Source organism: Talpa occidentalis, unplaced genomic scaffold (assembly GCF_014898055.3).
Source record: "Talpa occidentalis isolate TD23 unplaced genomic scaffold, MPIMG_talOcc4v2.1 talOcc4.5, whole genome shotgun sequence".
NCBI classification, from domain to species: domain Eukaryota; kingdom Metazoa; phylum Chordata; class Mammalia; order Eulipotyphla; family Talpidae; genus Talpa; species Talpa occidentalis.
The window spans coordinates 8212821-8231445 of record NW_023604861.1 but is presented as its reverse complement, the minus strand read 5'-3'; the positions used below and the strand labels follow the sequence as shown (position 1 = coordinate 8231445).

The following is an 18625-nucleotide window of genomic DNA, read 5'->3' as shown; positions in this document are numbered from 1 at the left end:
GAGAAACACTGTCGCTGGGCATAAAATTCTAAAATGAGTTTGTTTTCTTTGAGCACGTTGAAAAGTCTTCCTTTATCTTTGTTCTTTTGTACATAATGTCTTTTCCTGGCTGATTTTAAGATGTTTCTCTTTATCAATATTGTTGGGCAGTTTGATGACAATGAGCTTCCTTGATGTTTTTATCACAGTTCTTATATTGGGGTTCATGAATCTGTAGGCTTATCATTCTCATCAAATTTGAGGAAATTTTAGCACCATATTTTCCCCAAATTTCCTCAATACTTTCCCCCCATTCTTTTCCCTTTCCCTGCCATCTGCCCTCCTGTGGGATTCCAATTACATGAATATCAGACTATCTGAAGTTATTCTGCAGTTCTCTGACGGTCTGTTAATGTCTTGGTGACTTTTCTCTGCACTTCGCGTGGATGGTTCTATTGTTAGGTCTTCAGCTTCATAGTATTTCTTCTGCAATGACTAACCCACTGATAATCTCATCCGTCATGTCTGTGTGTGTTTTTTAAAGCTCACGCAATACAGTTGTCATCTCTAGAAGCGTAATTTGGGTATTCTTTATATCTTCTACATCTTGACCTTTTGAACACAGTTGAATACAGTTAAGCTCCATGTCTTCACGTCCTTCTCTGCAACTCTCTAATACCTGTGTCAGTCCTAGGTCCGAGATGGGTTCCCTTTTTATCTAATGATGAGTCATGCTTGCCTGGTGATCTTTGCATTGTGACTATTACCTTGTTGAATGTTGGGTCATTTTCTATACCTGTCACTTTTATTGAGTGTTCTTGGATGCAATTAAGTCATTTGGAAAACAGTTTAGTCCTTGCAGATCTGACTTTTAAGGCATTGGGTGAACTGGTGTGGTGTACCTTCTGGGGTTAATTACCCCCTACTGCCAAGGGTGACTCTTCAATGCTGTGCTCACTGCTCTTGAATCCGGAAGTCTTTCAGCCTGGCTAGTGAGAACAGTGAGCAATCCTTGCCCTGTCTGAAAGACCTCTAATCCTTTTGTGGGGTTCTTTTCCCTCCATCTTGGGTACTTCCTCATACGCACTCATTGTTCAATATTCCTCTTACCAAGAGTAGCCCTCACCACTCTCCTCCATGCTCTTTCTGGAAAGCTGATGAGTCCTGTGCTCTCCTAACAAGCGCTCATGCCTCCGTCCTCTGCACTCCAACCCCTTCTTTTCCCAGGCTCTGCCTGTGTTCTTCTTCCCATACTACAGTCTGGACCGTCCCTCAAGGGGAAGTCACAGGGAGCAGGATATACTGTCTTGTCTCAGGGGTCCTTGTTTCTCATCATTTAGTGGCCCGGGTTATATAATATTTCCCTTCTGGGGGCGTTGTTGCATGTGAATAAATTCAGTTCCTGTTACTCTATTTTAACCAGAATCACATTTCTCTAAAAAATTACTAGGTTTATAAAATGAAGCACACTTAATGGATCTTTTCAATCTAACCAGACATGAAGTTAATAAGATAATTAATTTCAACCTGAAAATTTACATTGGAACAAATTACTACAAACAAAAATTCAAAGTAATTTCCTCTAGGAATCAGCCTGCCGAAAGGCTAATTTGTCCCCAGTGAATTCTAAATATTGGGGAATTTTCTGTAACATATTTGGTTCCTATATATAGTACAGTTGATGACATATTTTTGTTGTATGCAGTTTTGATTTTTAAACAAGAAGAGGAAAGTGACCTTGTGTTGAGTCCATTAGAAAAGTCTAGTATGTTGCAGGGAAAAAGCACAGTAATGGAGTCAGATCTATTGGGCTTTGAGTCCCGAGGTGTGTGACCTTGGGCAGCTTCCGTAACTTTAAAAGTTGGCTTCTTTGTGTTAAAAATGACCACATTGTTATGAATATTAAAGGAGATGTATAAAGCACCTATCCAATGCCTGGGACATAGTAGGTGCTCAATAAGTAGTCCCTTTTCTGCCCACTGATGTCAAGTGACTGACTCTTTTAATAAGACCCTTTCCAAAATACTTCAAATATGTCAGTCGCCTACAAAATCCACCTAAAATGCCACACAGCAAAATGTTAGGGATAAAGATGCTTAAGGAAGAAAAGAATGACTTGGGAAGAGACTCCTCTTGCTTTGCCTTTGATGCCTGGGCAGGTAGGCATTCCCTCTCTCTTCAGGGATTTCTGTGTGGATGTCATACTCCAAAATGGGACATAGCAGGGGTTGGAGGGAGAATGGGGAGCCAACTGAAATGTAGGTGAGGGAGGGAAGATGGGGCTGGAGCGCTGTGCCAGAGCCAGTTTGTGGAAGATTGGTGCCATGTGAAGCCCTCAAGCCCAGCGCCTCACGTGTCACTTTATTCAAAGACAGGGCCGTTGAAGAGGTGATTAAGTAAAGATGAGCCTATTAAGAATGGCCCCTAATCCAGTCTGACCAGCTTCATTTTATGAAGGGGAAATTTGGAGATGCCCGTGAGACACCAGGGGCCTGTGTGAACAGAGAGCACCACGTGAGGACACAACGAGAAGGGTTGTGGGAGGTCTCAGGATAAGCCAGGCCTGTGACTCCGCGAGCCTCCAGGACCGGGCAGAAATAAATGTCTGTTCACACACCCAGTCTGTGGTCCTTTTTTGTGGCAACCGTTGGAAACTCTCACTAGAGGCCTTCTGACCTCGGCAGGGAAGCTCCTTGAGTTCTCCTGACTGGAGAGTCCGTTTCTCCAAGTCCGTTCAGTTTAAGTGAGGCCATGTGGAGGTGGAGGTTTGCCCTGGGGACCAAGTGTGGTTTTAGTGAGAATGGTGTTGCGTGTGGTCGAAGGGTGAGGCGGGCTTAGAGATAGAGTATTTCAGTTGTGGCCTTCCAGAGCTCTGTCTGTAGGAAAAGAAGGATTATGGAGCCATTGCTGCCTTTTAACGCATCTGGAACTTGTTCTGTTCTGCTTGGGTTAAACGAGGATGTGATTTGTCTGGGGTGACCAAGTCTGGTTCAGAAGTTCCTTCCCTGCAGCCCTCTCTATATATCAATGGTCCTTTCACTCTGCAAGCAGCAGCCCTATCTTTCTTCTTGTTCCTTCTAGCACATTCATTTACAGTGCTTTAAATCTTGCGCGTGGAAGACCTTTCCTCTCGCCTGTAAATCACAGCCTGACTGGTAAATGGATAGGTCCTCGGCGGTCCCAGGTTCTCACCCCAGCCGGTTGCATCGCAGCTGCAGGCTGTGCTGAATGGGTGAGGGATTCAGGCCATCTGATGGTCCCAGACCGCCATGTTCTAAAACCACATGCTGTGTTGGCTCAGATTGATGCTTATATTTGATGCTTTCCACAGAAATGCCAAAAACAGAAGAGAGATGTTTTAAAACAGTTGATAAAATTGGCAGCTGCATTGCCAGAGCTTCGTTGTTTCGTCCTGAGTGGTTTGCTGCAGTTTAGGCAGATTCCGTGGCAGAGTTGGCAGTGGGGAAGGATCTCAGTCATGGTTCCGCGGAGGCAGCCTTGCAGGCTGAAGGTGCCGGGATGGCAGGCTTGTGAGTGGGTGCTTTGCAGCCCTGGGAACCCCACTAGAACTTTCCAGTTAACTCGCGGTCCCACATCACACAAGTGTCTCTGATCTTCTCCATTAGCCTCAATTCTCTAGATTTTACAGAGGGATCAGGAGGCATGGAAGAGGAATTTTTCTTACCTTCCTCACAGAGATCAGAAAGGCACTTCATCTCTCAGAGCTGCTCCTCTCGCCGGCGATGAGCGTGTCTTTCCATGTCAAGCCAGCGCCCTGTTTGAGGTTCTCTTCTCCATCATCTCGGTCCCTTTAGACACCAGTTAGCCCTCTTACTCTCATTCTTGACCCCTCCCCTTTCGAAACACACCCAGGTGTTCCTGCTACAGACAGTCACGTAGACAGTACCCTTCCTCGATTCTTCACATCTTCAGCTCCACTCTCTGGCCTCCACTGCAGAGACAAGATTCTCAAAAATGCCATTCATCCTTCTTACCTCTTCACCGCCCATCACTTCAGACCCATCACTGAGCCAACTGACCAGTAGGTACTCTAATTCCCATCTTATCTGAGCTTTCAACAGTTCTGGGTATTCTTCCTTCTGAAAACAGTCTCCTGTGACGTAACTCGCTCCTTACTCTCCTTCTGTCCATCGGGCTGTTCCATGGTGGTGTTGTCTTCAGTGCTGATGCATTTTGCCCTCTGCACTCTGCATCTGTCTTCCTCTGTGGAGTCAGGGCAGTTCTGCCCAGGCTTCTCCTGTGAGCCCTGGCCAGGAGTGTCCTACTGCTGTCATATGTTTTCTTCCTTATAAAATCCAAGAGCACCTCATAAAACCAAGTTGTCCAGACTCCCTCCATGCTGGCCCTCTTCCAGTGCTTCCTGTCTCTGAGAATGCACCTACATCGCCCAGATGCCCATGGCAGAAAGTTTCATGTGGTTCTGGTCATTACCTCCTCCCACACATGCCATATCCAGTCCGTCTGCAACTGTATGTCTGCCCTCTGGTCCAAAATGCCACCCTCTGTTACCTGGACAATTGTAATAGATCGACCTGTCTTGCTCTGGCCCTTGCCTCTATTCTCACCCTGCCAGGCTAGTTGTTTCGATGTGGGAATCTTAGTGTTAATTAGTCCCACACTTAAAACCCTTACTTTGCTTCTAGGGTAAAGACAGTTTCTTAAGAAGGCCTTGGTGGGGCCTGGCCCCTTCCTGATTCCTTGCTCTGCCGCCATGTTGGTTTCCTTTCACCTTAGGTATCTAGACAAGTGGTTTTCATGCCTGTCCTCACGTGTCCTTCTTACTCCTCCTGCTTTCACACTTCCGCACAGTGTCCCTTCAGGGAAGCTTCCCCCTGCTGCCATTCCTCCCGTGATTTGGCCAAACCTTTTTGTTGCAGACACTGAGTCTGCTGGGACTTGTCTCAGGTACTTCTCTACTTTTGTGAGGAGGCTTTTGATTCTTCTCTGTCCTCCTTGTTAGACTTGAAACTCCATGAAACAGGGACCGTGATAAGTTTTCTCATTATGCTTCCAGAGCTCAGCCTAGGAACACAGTCATTTTTTGTGAATGATCAGATGAGTTTGAAGAACAGGATTTGAGTTCCATCTTTGGGAACCTATTTTCTGAATCTCAGTTTTCTTTATCAAATGGAGGTACTTTGCCTCCTTATCCATCTCTTAGGATTCTTAGAAGGGAAATAATATATTTCGCAAATGATGATTGAGACTTTGCATGATTATACTCTCATCTCAAAATTGGGGCTTATGAATATGGCAGTGGAGATAACCCTGGGTCATTGAGTGCCATTGTTTATTCTCTCTAACAAGAGAGCATGAGGGGCGTGGGGAATATAGAAATGAGAATGTCATTATGAAATCTTGTTTATTTGAAAAGTTGATGGGGAAGATTAACTTGAATAAGTAGGAGTTTAAAACATTTAGTTTTTTCTTTATGAGACAGGTGCTCACAAATAATTCAAATAATGCAGAAAGGCAGAAGAATAAATCATCTCACTTCACAAGCACTTTTTACCTCATTCTTAAATATTCATCAAAAATGCCATTTTTAGGGCCTCCCTGGTGGCGCAGGGGTTAAGTCTCACTGCTGTCAAGCTATCACCAGCCACTGAAGCATAAGTTTGGTCCCCAGCCAGGGAGGTGACCCACATGGCGCAGCAGACCTCTCTTGTCTCGCCCACTGCTCCTCTCAGCAGTGTGTTTCAGTAGCTCTGCTTGTTCTGATCCCCACTTTGTCTCTAGTGAATCCTCTCAGCCCACCACCCCGGCCATCTGGCCTACACTCCAGTTCTTGTATGCATAAATAAAATAAATCTATAAAAAAATGTAATTTTTAATGCATGCCTGATAATGTCATACAGATGTACGGAAGACTATTACTTGTTTATTTTAAGTAGGTTATTTAAAATTTGTTACTATTGTTAAAGAAAATACCACAATCAACACTGCTTGTACATTAATTTTTGTGTGCTTAAATGCAGAGTCTACCAAAGTTGAATTGCTGAATGCGAGAGTACACATACTTTTTGGGTTTTAATTATTCCCTGGTTACTGTCCAGAAATGCTGTACCAGTTCATCCGTCCACCGCTGGAGTAAGACAGAGCCAGCTTCCCTGCACCCTTGCTGGCTTGTACAGACACACATGTACTGGCCTACAGTCTTACCTAGAAGCAAATTTAGTGGATGATAATATTTGATAATTGAAATCTGTACATGTTGTGTAAATTACTACTGATTTTGAACACTTACCAGTTAGTCATGGATTTATTTCATCATCAATTACCTGGTCTTTGCAGAGTTTTCTGTAGGTGTGTTTTTCTTTTTAATGTATACCTATAAAACCCTCATTCTTGGCTTTTTATCTATAAAACCCTGTTTATATTAAGCACATCAACCTTGGTTACAGCTATGAAACCTGCAACTATGAGCTTGAGTAGAATCCTCTCTAAATGATTACAAGTTCAAGGGGAGGTTGAAGAAAAGCATGTTGTGAAATGGGTTGATATGTTAACTTGTGCTTTATTAATAAGGGTGGCTGGTTCCTTCCTCCGCTCCCCTCCACCCCCTGAAAATTTTCTACTGAATTTACATGCTGAAGTGCATGTGGATGAAGAGTCTGGACTTGACTTTGGACAATCTGATTTCAGCTCTAACTCTTGCACCCTTGAGCTGAGGGACCTGGGTCAAGTTACTAAACTTATGCCCCAGTTTTTCTCCCAGGAAACAGGAATCCTTCTGGCCTTGTTTTCAGAGGGTAGAGTTGATGGTGGTATTCTGTCAATATTCACTCCCTTTCCCTCTCCCTCACAGAGGTGCTGGTCTGTAAATACATGCACCTAAGGGTGCTGTTTCAAGATGGAGCGTGTATACTTCACTCGGTTCATAGTCCGATGAACAGTTATTCATTAATATTTGCTGAGCAGATAACAATGATAAAGTGAATGTAGAAAAATAATTAACTGAATTAACCATTTCCTTCTCAAAGATTTTAATTTTGAAGTTCAGAGATACTGTTAGTAAATTCAGATGTGTTTTATAAAAGTGGTAGATGACGTAAGATTTGGCATTCTGGAGGAATAAAAGGAACAGACAACTGCAAATACTCAAAACTATTTTGATTTTAAGCAGCTCCAAATAGTCTCAAGATAACTTGTTCCCTTTCATTGAGAATTTATGTCTTAATTTGTTCTTTTTTCCTTTGTAGGTGTGGCTGGATCTCTTAAAACCTATTGTCAAGCAGATTAGAAGTAAGTATAGATGGTGTGTTTTAAATAGAAAACCTCACATTTTCATCTTGAAGGCTTTGCCTGCCCTGTGCCATCAAGCATGGGGCTTTGAATCTTTTTTTTAACCCCGATGATTGCTTTCCATCATCCTCTCATTCCACACACTATTGCAGTCTGTCTTTTGCAATTTTAACGTAGAACAATTTGTAATCAAAACCTTGCTGGAGAAATCAAATATCATTTTGATTAACAACCAGAGCATGCTATTAAACCCCAGAATAATTGGGCTCATCTTGTCTGCCCATGTGTCTTGCTGTCACTTTTGAAGGGAGAAGGGGAAACGTTTATTCATAAAAATTGGCATTAGGTTTTCTGTCCTACCTCCTCAGAGCCTGTGCAAATCAGAATGTAATTGTGGTCTGGAAAAATACAGTTCCCGTGAGAGAGAGAGAGAGAGAGAGAGACTGTGTGTGTGTGTGTGTTTCTGAGTGTTTCTGAATAGCATGTAGAACTGAAGGGCTCTGACTTGCATTTAGACCCTGTGTTGGAAAAAAGATTAAGGAGGATCTGGGAGAGGAGTTAGAAAGTCAAGAGAATGCTTGCTTTTTGTCTTCCTTCTCATCCTGCCTCAGCATTGGACCATCCCTCTCCTTTCTCTGCTCTGAGGTCGAGTTCAGGGTCAAACTCTGGTGTCAAAGTCATCCCAAATGGCCCCTCACTGCAGCAAAATAGAGTTTCTCTAGTTCAACATGAAGCAAAGGATACCTCAGGGATCATTTTTATGTCTGATTAGGAAACCCCTCTGGGCCACTTGTGGCAATTTATGTAGATGTAATAAACGGGCCTCAGCGTCTGTAGGCCCTTAAGCGATTGAAGTGGGTGTCACTCTTCTGCCATTTAAATTAAGCAATCGGGCCTCCCCAGCTGGCGAAGGCGGTTGAGCGCAGCGCTGTGAAGCTCTCTGCAGCCTGTGCAGCGTGGGTTTGATCCTGGCTGGCCAGCCGGCCCACGAGGGCCCCACATGACACAGCAGACCTCTCCTGTCTCACCCACTGCTCCCCTCAGCAGTGTATTTCATCAGTCTGCCTGTTCTGTTCCCCACTCTGTCTCTGGTGAATCCTCTCACCCTCCTGTGCATCTGGCCTGTACCCTGGTTCTTGTATAAACAAACAAACAAACAAATAAATCTAAAATCAATTAATCAATTAATTAAGCAATTATTGATGCTGAAAATGAAATAGCCATTGTTTGGTAAAACTTTCGGTGGGTGGCTGGCCAGTGCCCAGGTGGAGCAAAGTGCTTTGGTGAGAGAAGTCCCCATGGTGATGGGTGGAGGTGACTCATGTTTAAACGATGACTTGTCCCCCTGACAAGTCAGACATAAAAATGATGCCTGGAAAGTGTCAGTGGTGCCTCTTGCCGGGTACCAGAGACCGAGGGAGGGACAGCATCTGTGGGGATCAGATCTGTGCTGCATGTTTCTCCCTTCCGGCCCCAGGTGCTGCTGTCCCTGGCCTATGGCAAAGCTGTCCCGTGGCCCTTAGTCCTGCCTTCTTCAGAGCCGTGGTTTGTCCAGGGCTTGAGTCATTTTTGCTAAATTCCTCTCTGTGAACGTTTTGGTGAGAGGAGATAACACGTCTCCTCATCTTCCCCAATTTTGCTACTGCTAATTTTGTGACCCAGGAGGGACATGCAAGGGTTTCAGTTATTTTTAGTGATTATGGAAAAGAAGCTCCACTTCTCTTGGCTTCAATTATTTCTGTGCCTTCAGTTTTTTCCCTCCCCCCCCCTTTTTTTTGTATCAGTGTCAATATCTTCACCTTAAGATGTATCATTTTGGGGTTCTTCACTTGAATGTGCCATCCTGGAAGTTATACTTCAACGTCTGTTTTTATACGACAGTGAGAGGTAGAGCAAAGGACGTTTTCTGCTTAGATCAACTACTGCTAGAATATGGGTGTCATTGTAGCACCTTTCATTTTGTAGAATGCAAACTTGTTGTCATTCCAAATGGCAGGACTGCTCCTTTATTGTAAGATTGCTCTAAAAAGTCAACTCTGACTTGGAGCATTATGATTATTTTCTATTCTATTTGTTCTTTTTTAATTCTGAAGAAAAACTACTTCATTTGGTCTGTTCCTGCCTATACCCTCCCAGATCTGCTTCCTGATTGTGTCTGAACTCATCTGTACGATGGTCCCTAAGACACATGTAAGACTTCCACTGATGGTGACAGGGCCACATCTGTTTATATTTTCTCTCCAGAGCTCAGGAGAGCACCTGGCACGTAGATGGATATTTGAGGAAAACATCAACAGCTGTATTTTTTAATCAAACATAACAGAGTTACATTTCCAGTTATCACTTTCATACATCATCTAAAGTTACTATTTGGACTAAAGTAGGCAATTAAATCTATTTCGAAGGCAATTATGCTTTTTAAAAACCTGGACACAAATATCAAGAAAATGTATTTACGACCTCAATATAAGGCCCTTGTTGGGGTGTATTTCTGAAACAGACACGTGTCTCCCCACTGTATGTGTGCATCAGTAACTGAGCAACAAATGTACTCCTGGCAGCTTGGGATCAGATTCCTTATCTGGTGTAGAACAGACCCTGTAAGGTTGTTTTCTTTAATGGTATTAGAAACGCTAATCCATGAATGTTCTACTGCTTCTTTTCTTCCTCAGGGCCAAAGCATGTTGTTGTTAAGTTTGTGGTGAAGTTCTTTCCACCTGACCATACACAACTCCAAGAAGAGCTCACCAGGTGAGTGGCTGCGAGACTGGGGGTGTACTGTGTGGGGTGCTGAGAGGAGCAGACTGGGCATGCGCGCACTGGTTCCATGACCAGCACTTGTCTGTGCTCAGGAATCTCAGCCCAGCCCCCGTGTGGGTCAGAGACATGGCAGACGTGTCTCCTGGATCCTGGTTTCTTCAAGGCTATGCTAGGAAGTGAACTGGGCTTATAAGCATCAAGGTCAGATTTCCCCTCTTCTATCTTGCACAACCCCAGACAGTTTTGAGAAGGGAAGCACTTTGTGAAATCAAGATTTCAACTCAGTTTCTCTTGGCTGCTGCCCTGTGGGTAGTGGACACAGACGGGTCAGGCTGTCTTTTGGACATGTGGCCAAGTGGGAGATGCAGGAGCCTCGGGTCAGACTGGCCTGACTCATGCCCCCCACACCTTTCTGCATTCCTGGGTCAGTGCGGCCCTGTGCTTCCCGGGGTGTTTTCCAGATCAGCATCGTGACACATGAGTCACTGGATGCCCACGGGGAGCTGTGACAGCCGTCCTCAGCACCGTCACTGCTCCTTTACAACTCACAGCCAGACAGATGCTGTGAGAACGTGTGAAGGTTAATGCCTCTCAAGAGTCCCTGGGCCTGGCCACCAGTTTTTACCACCCGTGTCATTCAAGCAGTAGCTGCTGAAGACTGAGGCTGTCTCCTGAGGATGACCAATGGCTTTCTCCTGCCTCTCACTACAGACCAGGGTCTGGGGTCGTGACCGTCATCTGTCAGATGGGTAAAGACGTCCCACCCACAGTGTTTGTTCAGTGTGCCAGCATTTATTCCTGCTCCTGGACCCAGCGTGGTGAAGACAAGCCCAGACCCTCGGGGACAGATAAAATGATGAGATGACATAAAAGAAATCACATTGTGCCTGGAGCTTTTGGATAATTGAAAGGGGGCACTGTGGTCGAAGGGGATCGGATGGTGGCTTTACCTTGGCCAGCTGAGGGGCCCTCTGAGGATGTGACTGGGATATGTCAGTCATTGTCTGAGGAAGAGCTTTCCTGGAAGAAGGACCAGTTCATGCTGTTTCCAGGGCAGGAGCAAGCCCCTTACATGTGCAAGTCCTGTAAGAGTGCAGGCAAGGCGGGTGCAATGAGTGGGGCAAGGCCCGTGGTATGTAGTGTTGGAAGACCGAGTGCCCTGTGGGGGCGTGGGGAACCCAGTGAAGAAGATAGGATAGTCGTCCAGACCCAGCTGACGCTAAGAAGATGGCAGGAGGGAAAGTGGAGCCAAGGGGTTGCATTGGGAATGTGCTGGAGGTGGGCTTGGTCTGTCTTGGTGATGGGTTAGGGGCCTGAGAACACTCCAAGGGGGAGGCTTAGATTTTTCACTTGAGCAGCTGGAGGGGTGATGATGCGACAGTGGAACTGGGATGGGGTAGCGGGAAGCAGAGGACTGGGAAGGGGTGGAATGTCAAGGATGGGTCCCGCATTTGAGATGCCCCTAGACATCACCTGGCTGAGTCCGCTGGGCCACTGGGGACATGAACTCGCATTCCAAGGTGAAGGGAAGGCCAAGCCTCTTCCCTGGCCCTGTTATTTCTCAATGAGTTGCCACTAATAGTCTGTCTCCACTTCAGCCCTCCCATCGGTGAAGCAGTGGAAGGTGGCCAGGAGTGGCAGAAGCCGCTGTGTCCTGGGGGCCCCGTGCGGTTTGCTGAAAGGCCTCACGTGCAGGAGGAGCTGCAGGAGGTGGGGAGCCCAGGGCTTATGCTCTGTCGCTGTTGGGCCACTGTGTCTCAGTTTCCGGGGCTGATTTTCCTCCTGTTGGAACATGCATTGTTCCCAGCTCACAGTATTGAAATAAATCTAAACACAGATCAGTGACTGGTCCTCCTGGGCCTCTTTCCTGCTTAGGAAGTTGGAAGCATAAATCTTTTTTTCCCCTTCATTTCATTCTCCCCATCTTACTTTGCAACTGAGTTTTGCACCTTTTCTGTTTTTGTGAATCATTGTCTCTAGAGGTTTCTAGTTCTTTCCCGTCCTGGTCCTGGTTATAAAATTCCATACAACTTGTTAGCTGCCTGCCAAGTGGGCCTGGCATCAGGCCAGCCGCCCCATCCAATCTGATGACTTCCTCAAGTTACACAAGCTCAGCTGGACACAGCAGGCTTGGGTTTTTGTTGTTTTTATTTTCTGGCTCCAGTATTCACTGACATTTACAAAATCTTTTCAAAGAGGAGAATTCTTCTGGCTCGAGGGTGAATTAAATTGATAGGAAATTCAGAAGCTCCCCGTCGCTTTCCACGTTGTCACAAGGTTTCCCGTGAAGGGGACCTCCCAGATCCACAGGGTTCACTCCATGCTCTCAAGTTCCTGTGTAAGCAGAAATTTAATGATGAGGCCCTTGAGGTTCCAGGCAGTTTTCTCAGCAGATGGTGAGGGCAGGCGGGCCCGGGGCAGATGTCTGTGGTTCTTCAGGCGAGGTGGCATGGACTAGAGCGAGGCCAACTCTGACCTGTCGTGTAGCAGGGAGTGAGTGACCATCTCTGTGGCTAATCCTGGGCCTCCAGGAATGGCTTCAGCTTCCTATTCATGCAGATAGAAGATTAAATTGCACTTTGTCCTTCAAACCAGGCGCTGAATTCCATTCTCTTTACTGGTCTGCACTTTTGGTGGGACTCTGTCCTGTTGACACCACAGCCCAGGCCTGGAAAAGGAAAAGTACTGATTTTTAGGTGCAGGGTGGAAACAGCTGCGGAGAGGGGCTTTGGGAAAGAAATTACCCATTTTCTGATGGCAGAGCCCGGAATAACTTTTCTTGCACTGCTGTGTTCAGGCACCCCTCCCTCTAGGCCCCCTGTCTTCAACCAGGTCCAATGTCTACTTAACGGTATTGCTCTTGGAGGTGGACACCCCCCTTCAGAATTTGTGGGACCGCTTCCTTAGGCTAGAAGAGGAGTTGTAAATAATGTGCATTGCCCACCAAAAGGGTGTTTAATGAAATAAAATAGGCATTTATTTTTCAATTTATAAGTTTATTTTTTTAACTGCGGTAACATTGAGGACCCCACCCCCACCCCAATCAGGTATCACCTCCATGGTGCACACCCACCTCCAAATCACCCATCGTCCACCAGCACCCCCTGAGTGCTTGTCAGTGGCACTTTTCCTCGAACAGCACATTCCTGAAGCCCACGGGAAAGGTCAGCAGGGACCGCCCAGAGGCTGTCAGACTCGTCTCGAGTGTGTCCCTAGTGGCTGCTTTGTGAACACAGCACCCTGCTCTTGAACCAGCTCGTGGAAACATACTGAAGAGCATAATGCTCCTGCAACAGAAGCAGTAATGCTCCTGCTTCTCAAAGAGCTAACCCCATCATAAGGTGGGAGCCTGTGGCTGTCCTAACCCTGGGGGTTAGACAAAGGTCCACTATTTTCCGCTGGTAGATCTGGGGGTGGTTTTCTTTGGGTTTAGGTTTTGTTTTTCTGTTTGTTTGCTGGTTACAGAATTGCTGCTGTAGTTTTTTAGTTCTTAATAATGGCATTTTCTAAATGACTTGAAAGGTCATTTGGAAGGGATGCATTTTTTTTTTACTTTCATTTAAAAAACTGCTAACTCTTGAATATTTTTGTTCTAATCTATGTGCTTTCCATATGCCACCTCATTTCATTCTTATGAAAACCTCTGCGGTTGGTCTTGTTTAATTAAGCCCTTTTTGTTTTTAATTAAAAAAAAAAAAACATTTGGGGCAGGCTATGAAATACATACACAAAATAGACTGTTTTCCTCTTACCCAGAGATGACATCATTGTTAACACATCAGTGTGACTTCCCCTCTGCTTTTTTTTCTGGGCCTCTCCATGTACTTTTAATCTCATCTTATTCCCTGGCCAAACTCCAATTTCTCCATTTGTCCCCCACATGCCATTTAGACCAGCTCATCTGAAATGAGACCCCCCCCTGGAGGTCCCTGTCGTGTGTCTAGTTACTGTGCTCGTGGGCTCTTTGAATCCAGCAGAGTTCCTCATTTTTTTAATTTATGATGCCACCTTGTTGCAGAAACTAGACCCATTCTAACTCCAGGATTTGGGGGATGGCCTCCTTGTCCTCTCTCGTTTACTCCTCTGTCCTGTATTTCATGAAAACTAGAAGTTAGTTCTGAAGGCTGGGGGAATTTCAGTTAAATGTATTTGGCTGGAGCCCTCACCTGTTGAGTGCTTAATGTTTCATTCATGATGCTGGGGCTCATCATGGAGTCCACGCGGTGACTTTCCGACCTTTCCACGGTGAAGTGGAGCCCTGCTGCTTTGTCTCTGCGAATGCCCCGCTTCTCCGTGGTCTCACACCAAGGGAGAACCTTGGTCGAATGAATCATTTCTTTGAAGGCTGTGGAGTCAGGATTTTCTAATTCTGTTATTCCTGCTCTGGCACGAGTTGGCCCATCCCTGTAAAATAGTCCTTGGCTTCAGCCACGTGGACTGCCTGGCCATGTGGCCCTTCCTGCTGCACAGCAGGTGGCAGGTGATGTACCCAATTTTTCACTTGGGTTTCTAGTTTTTGAGTATGAAATTGCTTGACTAGTATTCTCGTGCAGTAATGCGTTCCCTTCTTCTTGCTTTCTCTTCTTTTGAGTACTGCTTGTAGACTCATGAATTTTCATCATTCCTTGTGTTTTGAATCAATTTAATCATTCCTGTTACTACCCAGCAGTGACCACATTGGCCAGTGGATACCCCTTTTGATACGTTTCTTTTGCTTTTTTAATACAGCCCATTTACTCTGGAAAGTTGCCTTGCTTTCTGCATAGCCAGATAGTGTAGGTTCGTGTTTTGCCTTTCCTGCCACACATGCAGATCTGCTATTCCTCCAAGGATTTATGTCTGTGTCCCTCCAACGGTAATTGGAAAAGCCAAAAGTCAGGTCACTAAAGGTTGCTTCTGAGACCTGCTCTTGGCATTGAACAAAACAAGTAAATATCTTTCTAAAAATTTGTGCTCATTTTGATATTTTTGAATTGGTCATAACATCACACTGTTTCACTTTATTTCTCTAATTTAGGAATACCTTTTTTCTTTCACCAAAAATGTTTCCTTTTTCTTACAATATGAAGGGGAAAAATTGTTAATAAATGGTTTTTGCAGCTCTGGTGCCTGGGGCTTATGAAAGAGGCTAAGTAAATATTACACACCGAAAGGTATCTTTGCCTTTCCTATTCCACTGACAAAGCTCTTCCTATCACAATAAAATACTGTTATTGTCTGAGCCATAAAGCCATTTTTGAGTATATTTAAACTGTTAAAAAAAATTAAATGGGTGCTGGTTGCCGCCACAGCTGCCACCTTTGTGGAAGTCCCTCAGGTCTCACCGAGGCCAAGCAGCACTCCAGAATGGACACCAGCCAGTGTGCGAGCAGACTGGCTCCAGCTTCATTTAGCATCAGTACCAGTTATTCAACAATGACCAGACCCAACTAGACGTGACTTGCACTGAAACATCACGCCTTACGTGGGCAGAGCAACAATTCCAGGGGGAGCTGTCAAGGCGATGAAGTTGTCTAGCCTTCTGTTCCAGAAAATCCAGCACAGCAGCACAGCTCAGGACCATCAGCCCACAGCAGATCGTCAGCGTGATTGTGAGCCAGCTCAGGGCCAATGAAGACCCCATCCTGGGGTCCCACCAGATGTTCCAATTAAAGAACATAGACCGTGCCTGGGGCGCATCACCCACATGCTCAGGCTTGCTGGGCACGACTTAGGCTGACCCCCTCCCAGCCCAGTGCTCATACTCTTTGCTCCGCGCTCCAATTCCTGGTGCTGTTCACACGCCTCCAGATGCTCCAGACACCTGGCAGAGCCTTGCTGGGAGTGGGTGTGTGTGCTGCCGCCCCCCAGGGACTGTGCATGATGTTTGGATGCTGGACCAATTGCATCCGACAGGAGATGCCTGCATTGTACCAGTGCCCACTTTGGAAAGACTCAACTGATGCAAAAGGTTGTCTCTCTCTTTCTTTTTTAATCTCCTGACAAGTTGCTCTGGCAACCCAGAGAGGTGAAGGGGAAAGCAGCTGCCTCACTGCTCAGAATTTGATTTGTTCAGATGTTTCAGTGCCTCATGATACAATAAAACCAGGGGAAAATATTTTTAATTTCAATGTTTGCTGTATCCTGCAAAAATATGTAGGGGTAAGTTATAGTCTTAGGTGCTTAGGTTGATATATCTGCATATAAAGTGAAGCGTATTATTTGTTGTGTGAAAAGACAATGGCTTGTGTCTCATTTTATTTTCAGTGGAGTGAGTGTTAACACCTCAGTCAGTGGCTGCAGGAACTCCCTGCCATGGGAGTTCTGGTCCCCGTCTGCTCTCAGCTCCTCCCTGCAGACAGGCTGCCAGGACCGCCCCGCCCTCCACTGATGCCCCTCTCCGCTTGTGTTGCAGGTACCTGTTTGCTCTTCAGGTGAAGCAGGACCTGGCTCAGGGCCGGCTGACGTGTAACGACACCAGCGCTGCTCTTTTGATCTCGCACATTGTACAGTGTAAGTCCTCCTGGCTCCCGTCACACGTCATGCTGGAAATAACACCACGACTGGATTGAAAGGGGATCAGTCACACCCTCTAAAAACAACCATCATGTCCTTGTGTTACTTACTATTGGTGTGGGTGCCTCTGGGTGGAAAGTGGGGCTCTTAGCTTTCTGTAGTGGGGGTACCCCCAACTTTAACCCGTGCATTCTGCCCTCTGGTCTTCTGCTCCTCCCAAGGTCGGGTACACATTGTTGATGCCTGCTTGTCTCAAAGGAGGAGCTGGGATGGACGACAGTCAAGTAGATCAAATTTGATCTGCCCTGTTCTTGGGTTTAACTGTCTTCAGTGAATGTGCACTTTAGCCGTAAGACATACACCTATTGAAGGTTTCACTTCTTGTCTTCTCTGTAGAGTTCAGTGAACCAAGATGCAGGAGGCTGGTCTGAATCCTAGTGGTCTTTGAAACTAGATATTTTAACTTTCTCAGTCTAGACTAACTTAGATGATGTCAATTCTAAGGCTGCCCACATACCTGCACATTTGTTTTCCCACTTAGCCACAGCAGAAGTCACTTGAAGTGGAATATACACATTACATTTCAAGGAGAGTAAGTCTATGTATAGACCCTGCTCAGCATATATAAACTCAAGTATAAAAGAAAGTGTTGTGCTGGCCTACCATTTTCAAATTTCCATCACGTGCTAAGCAGTCCCCACCATCTGATACCTACCCAGTTGACAAAACTTCCAGAGGTTTATGGGAAGTGTCACTGCTGGTATTCAGCGATTACCTTAGTCTGATAGGATGAGGCATTTCTATATATGCTGCTTAGCATCTTGTTTTTTGTGTATGGGAATTACTGAATGTGTGACAGACTTAGCAGATGGATATTTTCTTATCAATTTGGAAAAATGATGTGAGAAAGAGAGAGCAGTCCACATAGAGGTATCCATTATTAAACCTGTGTTCCAGCACTGCATATTATCTCATTTAATCCTCAAAGCAACCTCATGAGCTCAGTGTTGTTATTAGCTCATTTCACAAATGAGAAAGCTATGGGACAAAAAGTCACCTACCGTTTGCCTTTTCGTGTAGGGTCTCCTCACCTCACATGGTGATAGTGGGAAGAAGAGGAGGCCTTTGAATCAGGCAGACCTGAGATCTACTAGTCAATTGATGATCATGGCAGGTTTCTAACTCAATCTCTTTTTAGAACTTGAGGATAATGGGATTTTTTTCCATAAGACCTTGAAAATTAAATGATAGTATAATACCAAGACCTGTCAGGTGTTGAATAAACATTACTCTCATTCCTTTATCATTGCTTACCTGTAGCCTCCCTTTCCAAATAATGGAAAACTTAAGTCTGAAGCTTCCTTTTTGGAGTAGAACTTGCTAAAATGTCTCTGGCCAGCATAAGAAGAGAAATTGATGTGGCCCAAATATTCCTGATTCCGTGTAGATGCGCCCCTTTCTTTTCTTTCTTTCTTTTCTTTCTTTTTTCTTCCTTTCATCTTTTAACACAGTGGCTCTCACACATATGGGGAGCGCAGGGTCACAAGTTCCCAGAAAACTATGTGCCCCATCTAATAGGTCCTGCTTCCCCAGACACCAACAAGGGCCCGAGAGGCCCTGAGAATGTGCCCTCCAAAGACTTAGCCAGAAGTACCCCTGCTGTTCACATGGTATTGGAGACTCAGTCCTGAGACACACAATATTTTTATATGCTTAAGATATTTATAAGGGGCTCCCTGGTGGTGCAAGGGGTTAAGCAATGCACTATGAAGCAATCTGCAGGCTCTGCAGCATGAGTTCGATCCCCGGCCAGCCAGAGAGAAACCCACAGGGCACAGGAGACCTCTCCTGTCTCGCCCGCTGCTCCCCTCAGCAGTGTATTTCAGTCTGTCTGCCTGTTCTGTACCTGCTCTGTCTTTGATGTATCCTCTTACCGCTCGCATCTCTGACCCATACCCCAGCTCTTGTATGCATAAATAAATAAATCTTTTAAAAAAAGATATTTATAAATCCCCATTTCTGCATTTTAAGCTTCCCATATACCCAGCCACAGAAGGGGGGGATTTCACAGAGTCCTCTTTGAATAGGTGTTGATTTAAATGATTAATAACTATTTCTGTTATAC

General features: G+C 45.4%; 1 protein-coding gene across 3 annotated transcripts in view; it reads left to right on the top strand.

Annotated features, from left to right (window-relative positions):
- Positions 1–18625, top strand: part of FARP1 (FERM, ARH/RhoGEF and pleckstrin domain protein 1) — a 230619-nt gene that overhangs the window by 156893 nt on the left and 55101 nt on the right. For all 3 annotated transcript variants that reach the window (XM_054701688.1, XM_054701686.1, XM_054701687.1), the window contains exons 4-6: positions 7203–7245; positions 9918–9996; positions 16400–16497. In XM_054701688.1, the coding sequence (XP_054557663.1) occupies positions 7203–7245; positions 9918–9996; positions 16400–16497 (220 nt within the window). The remainder of the gene's footprint in view (positions 1–7202; positions 7246–9917; positions 9997–16399; positions 16498–18625) is intronic.